Source organism: Mizuhopecten yessoensis, unplaced genomic scaffold, assembly GCF_002113885.1.
Source record: "Mizuhopecten yessoensis strain PY_sf001 unplaced genomic scaffold, ASM211388v2 scaffold6863, whole genome shotgun sequence".
NCBI classification, from domain to species: domain Eukaryota; kingdom Metazoa; phylum Mollusca; class Bivalvia; order Pectinida; family Pectinidae; genus Mizuhopecten; species Mizuhopecten yessoensis.
In genome coordinates, this window is record NW_018406762.1 from 641,674 (window position 1) to 647,798 (window position 6,125).

General features: G+C 35.7%; 1 protein-coding gene across 1 annotated transcript in view; it reads left to right on the forward strand.

Moving 5' to 3' along the window:
• The window catches only part of LOC110452772 (cubilin-like), a 168,506-nt gene extending 162,887 nt beyond the window's left edge, over positions 1-5,619 (forward strand). The window contains exons 60-62 of the mRNA XM_021501449.1: positions 3,090-3,255; positions 3,860-4,101; positions 5,017-5,619. Of these exons, the coding sequence (XP_021357124.1) occupies positions 3,090-3,255; positions 3,860-4,101; positions 5,017-5,121 (513 nt within the window). The 3' untranslated portion in view covers positions 5,122-5,619. The remainder of the gene's footprint in view (positions 1-3,089; positions 3,256-3,859; positions 4,102-5,016) is intronic.
• Positions 5,620-6,125: the final 506 nt, after the last annotated feature.

Below are 6,125 nucleotides of genomic sequence, written 5' to 3' on the forward strand. Positions count from 1 at the left end.
TGTAACAGGTTGTAAACACACAAAACCGGAAGTACATACATCTCTTATAATTAGAATAGAAAGGAAACGAAACGGTATTTTTTCCGGAAATTAATATAAAAACATATAAATGTTGTCATAAAGTAAGGTTTGTTCACACATATTTCATTATTAGTTTTAAATGTTCATATCACTTATTGCTGGGCTAGAAATTAGCATCGTTCGTCAAATAGGACTCTGTCAAATTTGTCTCTCTGAATAGCCGCCTTTTCTTACCGTTTTTCAGTTTCAGGAACAATTTGCCATCCACACTCCACGAATGCTCTACACAGTCTAGTTTGTATGCTTGCGTAAGAGTTTGTTGATTTTGTCGCGTCAGATCCTCAAACACATGTCTGCCAGAATTCTTCAGTACTTTCCTAGCCTTCAGCACTTCAAACTTTTTCCTCCTGTTAGTGAATTTGCAAATAATCGCACGCGGTCTTCTGCTGACGAAAGGACCAAGTCTGTGTGCGATATCTATGTCCTCACTAAGAACTTTCACTTTCAGGTCTTCGTTCACAAACTTCACAACTTTCGTGACACACTCCTCCACATTTTCGTTTCTATCAATGTCCTCCAGTCCTAAAATTCTGATAGAGTTCTTTCTTCCTTGCTGCTCCAGGTCGTTGTGTAGATGATATAATTCATTCTGTCTCTCTTCTGTGTCGATCACTTGCTTTTCTAATTTCGATATTGTCTCTTTTAAATCTTCATTTTCTGTTTCCAAGTCAAACATTCGTCCTTCTAATCTTTCTACTATTTCTTTGTTTTCGTGTCTAATTTCCTCTTTGAGTTTGTTCATCTGGAACACCATATCCTCCCTTGTCATCAAAGTGAGAAGTGTCTTGTTTATTTGGTCTAACTTGTCCTCCATCTCTGTAGTGTTACACGAAACATCACTCAATCTATTTTTCCCTTTAGCGCTGGCACTTGTACTGGTACTCCGAGATGACGGCATAGTCCACGGTGTATATTTTATAGTTCACTTGTACTATTAGCTCGTGTTCAGGTACCTACAGGTGTATAGCTAGATTACCTATACGTCTTCAAAACGGGTATGTGTACGTGCGTTGACAGTGGTCACCACCTTGGTCACTCAAGCATATCGAGAACAGTCTTTGTTACGTGAAAAAAAACACCTTGTCTATTTCACTGTAAAACCATTCTACTTCTTACATCCAAAGCTCAGTATACGTTTCCTATTGTAAGACAAATGGCATGTCCAAATTTTTCACCGGAAAATTCTGTATAATATGCACAAAACGTAAGTTTTGTGGAGACCGATGTGAAGTACGACTGCTCAGGTCCTCGGTAACCTTGACCTCCTCAGGTAAATAAAAATGACTTACTTGAAAATCTTTGATAAAAGCTGGATATCTTCATTGCTGAAGCCAATGAATAAATTAAGTATTTCAATATCAAAATTAACATCCTTTTTTTCAGGTAGAGCGTTCATACAGCCCTGGAAAATCCCAAAAATTGACAAAAAGGCCTTAAAAGTACCTAAATATAACTATTAACTCTGAATTTGATGAAACTGTGATTGTATATTAATTCTGGTGGCTTTTTGATGTTATTCTCTTAAAATATGTTCAGTAAATACAAGAAAATGAAATATTTGTTGCAAGTTTATTTTGAAATTTTCGGACTACCAAGCAGAGTGAGATTTAGTGTTGTTTGGTGTTTATATGGTGAGCTTAGAGACATACAGGTTTAACATCCAGATCTGTGTATTTTAGAAATTTACAAATGGCAGCAGATAAATTTCAGCTTTATTTTTACTGAAAACTGCCTTGAATTTCCTAGTAATATACCTGTACAAACCTGGGGGTATCATCAGGCTTATGGCATATTTTAATTCTATATTACTCACCATTTAATATCTGGTATACTGGGATTGTACATGTAGGCTTTGTCTGTTATGTAACAGTAACACGCTCTATGTATATATATAACAGGCTTTGTCTGTTTTATAACAGTAACACGCTCTAAGTATATATATAACAGGCTTCGTCTGTTTTATAACAGTTACACGCTCTATGTATATAAATAACAGGCTTTATCTGTTTTATAACAGTAACACGCTCTATGTATACATATAACAGGCTTTGTCTGTGTTATAACAGTAACACGCGCTATGTATATATATAACAGGATTTGTCTGTTTTATAACAGTAACACGCTCTATGTATATAGATAACAGGCTTTGTCTGTTTTATAATAGTTACACACTCTCTGTATATATATTACAGGCTTTGTCTGTTTTCTAACAGTAGCACACTCTATGTATATATATAACAGGCTTTGTCTGTTTTCTAACAGTAACACACTCTATGTATATATATAACAGGCTTTGTCTGTTTTATAACAGTTACACACTCTATGTATATATATAACAGGCTTTGTCTGTTTTCTAACAGTAACATGCTCTATGTATATAATTATATAACAGGCTTTGTCTGTTTTATAACAGTTACACGCTCTATGTATATATATAACAGGCTTTGTCTGTTTTATAACAGTAACACGCTCTATGTATATATATAACAGGCTTTGTCTGTTATATAACAGTAACACGCTCCATGTATATATATTTACATTTACTCCGCATCCTCCATTGCAATGCATTGAGAAGGCAAATGTTGTTATGGTCCTGTTGTAAAGTCATCAATTTCTTAATTTGCTGTTCAAAGAACTGTTCGAAATAACTTAATAAAGCATAAATACTCTATCAAAGTGTAAATATAAATAATGAATGTTTTAGCAAATGTTGTTATGGTCCTATAACACATATTTCTATTGCTGACATAGTTACATAAAGCCCTGCCATGCTTTATTAAGTTTGTCATCAATAGCAATGTGTGTTATAGGACCATAATAACATTTGCTAAAACATTACTTGCTTAAATGTTGGTCACCCCCAAACATCATTTAGTCAGGGAATCCGCAATTTTTATGTACTATATCTTGCTATGTGTACACATCAGTAGCAGAAACAACGTAACTCAGGTAACCCGTGATACGGCCATTTGCCTGTTGTTAACTGGGTCGTATTACTGTTGATGTAGGTGAGAAATGGATCAGCTGTTACAGCACCTGTAGCAGCTACTCTGTGTGGCTTCGCTATACCCGACCCCATCTTTGGCACTGGAAATTCATTGTGGCTGGGATTCCGAACCGACGGATCATTGACTCATCCAGGATTTGACATTACCTATACGGCGTCCAATTCAGGTGACTGTTTACACATATTTTTTTTAGCATATCTGACCCAAAGGGCCACGTGAGCTGATCAGTGTTATGCTGTGGTGCAGCTTTCATTGTCTGCCCGTCGTCTGTTTTCACTAGAAGACTACTTTTCCTGAATGGCTGAAAGAATTTGACTAAAGGATATTATGACCAAAAAAATGACTTTGGCCTCAAAAATACTTCAAATTCAAAAATAAAACAGTAACCAAATTATTTGTTATTTTCAAAATTCTAGACATGTGCTGTATTATACATCTGTGAAAAAGTAATGATAAAGTAGCGACCAACGTAAGGCTATCAAAATCACTTAAAAAACCAATGGTGAAACAAGTTTGTTTATATATCACATCTATACAATTGTGAAAAAGATATTGATCAAATATGGTTGAATAACATTTATTTGTACATTTCCTGATTTATCCCCCCTTTTCATCCTCGCTTCAAATTTTCTGCAGGTTATTATTTCCCTTAATCTCGGTTACATTTTGAAATGAATTTGTCTTAAATATGTCTTTTTACTGCTACATGATTTTAATAATTTTTTGGGGGGAAAATGTCTGATAAATTTTATCAATCCCGTTTGTTACAGGTATGGGCTGTGGAGGTAATATCACAGGAATCAACGGGAGTTTGACCAGCCCTGGTTACCCTGGTAACTACACAGAACGACACAGCTGTCGTTGGCTCATCACCGTACCAGGCCGGCGCGTTGTCAGTGCAACCTTTACCGATCTGAACCTGATCGGTAGTCCGGACTGTAACAGGGACTCCGTAGCTGTATATAATGGAAACTCGGAGCAACAGCCAATCTTTGGACAATACTGTGGCAATGTACGGCATTAAACTAAATCAGTACTGTTTAACTCATTCACCACTGAAGACAATTTGAACTCTTCCAAATCAAAGGCTGGAACAGTTCATTATGAAATTTCAGGGGTGAATGAGTTGATTTTAGAATTCACTTTTTGATATTTCATGTTGTATTGAAACAGTGAATTGGTTATTTTCAACCTCAGAATAGTTGAATATTCACAGTACCAAGTGGCCACTATTGATTCATATTGATAAATAGAAATTTCAGTGTGAATATTGAATAGGTCGTTTCTATCTTGCATACATGCACAGAGGAGAATGTGCATTATAATTACTGTAATGATTAAATACATCTGTAAAGATTGGATAATATTAAAATGTGCTCATTAAAAAGATCAGTAATATTTTCTTAAAACCTGCAGAAAAATCCAAGCTGCAATTTTCAGATACATAGAAATTACACGGAGGTGTTACTCTGAGATACACAGGAGGTGATGCTCCCAGATATTGATGAGGTACCTGTGTTTGTACACTGAACGCGTTTGGTATATAAATGAATTTTGCCGGTGTTGCCTGTGAGGTTTTGTCATATACACAAAGGTTTCTGTGAGATAACTCTTACACAAATACTTTAAATTGCATGAAACTTAATACAAACCTGTAATAGAAATTGTTTGCAGTATTTTGGGGGGTTTTGATCATAAAATAGAAAATTTAATTCATTTCAATTATTGTTTTAGTGTCTAGGATACATTAGAATGCATATAATGGCATGTTTGAAATTAAATTAAAACTGAAAGGGGGTTGGGGCACTGATCCATGGTCGCACGCAATCACGCGCGGCTGTTTGTTCATAAATTACTATTTGGCAAAACTGAATCAAGACCCAGAGCTAGCCCTGCTGTTCAAGTTCAAATGCTTCTTATGTTTCAGGAGACGCCAGCAACTCTAGTTGCCAGTGGAAATGTAATGCTTGTAAAGTTCACCACGGATGGTATCGGCAGCGCACCCGGCTTCCGGATAACATTTACCAGCTAATGATTATATAACATCATTTATACGTGTCGATAACATAATCATCTAGTGTTAATAACATCATTTATACGTGTCGATAACATTTACCAGCTAATGATTATATAACATCATTTATACGTGTCGATAACATAATCATCTAGTGTTAATAACATCATTTATACGTGTCGATAACATTTACCAGCTAATGATTATATAACATCATTTATACGTGTCGATAACATAATCATCTAGTGTTAATAACATCATTTATACGTGTCGATAACATTTACCAGCTAATGATTATATAACATCATTTATACGTGTCGATAACATAATCATCTAGTGTTAATAACATCATTTATACGTGTCGATAACATTTACCGGCTAATGATTATAATAACATCATTTATATGTGTTGATGACATATTCAGATCTCTAAAGGTGAAGGAGAGGTAAAGAAATAATGTTTTCAGAAAATCTCTGTCTCTTATATCTTATATCTTTATTTTAAAACAAGAATGATTTTTAGCTCACCTGGCACGAAGTGCCAAGTGAGCTTATGCCGTGGCGCGGCGTCCGTCCGTCCTCGTCCGTCAACTTTTCCTTGAAACAACTTCTTCTGAAGAACGGACAGGCCTAGAGTCATGATATTTGGCTGAAAGCTTTGTTGGTAGGAGCCCTACAAAGTTTGAAAACGAAAATGACCTTGACCTGTTTTCAAGGTCACAGGGGTCAAATATGTCAAAAACTTCAAACGACTTCTTCTAAAGAACTAAAAGGTATAGAATCTTCATATTTGGCTGATGGCTTCCTGGGATAGAGCCCAACAAAGTTTGAGAATGAAAATGACCTTGACCTACTTTCAAGGTCACAGGGGTCAAATGTGTCAAACACTTCAAACGACTTCTTCTGAAGAACTGAAAGGTATAGAATCTTTATATTTGGCTGGTGGCTTCCTGGGATAGAGACCAACAAAGTTTGAGAATGAAAATTAGTTTGACCTACTTTCAAGGTCACAGGGGTCAAAT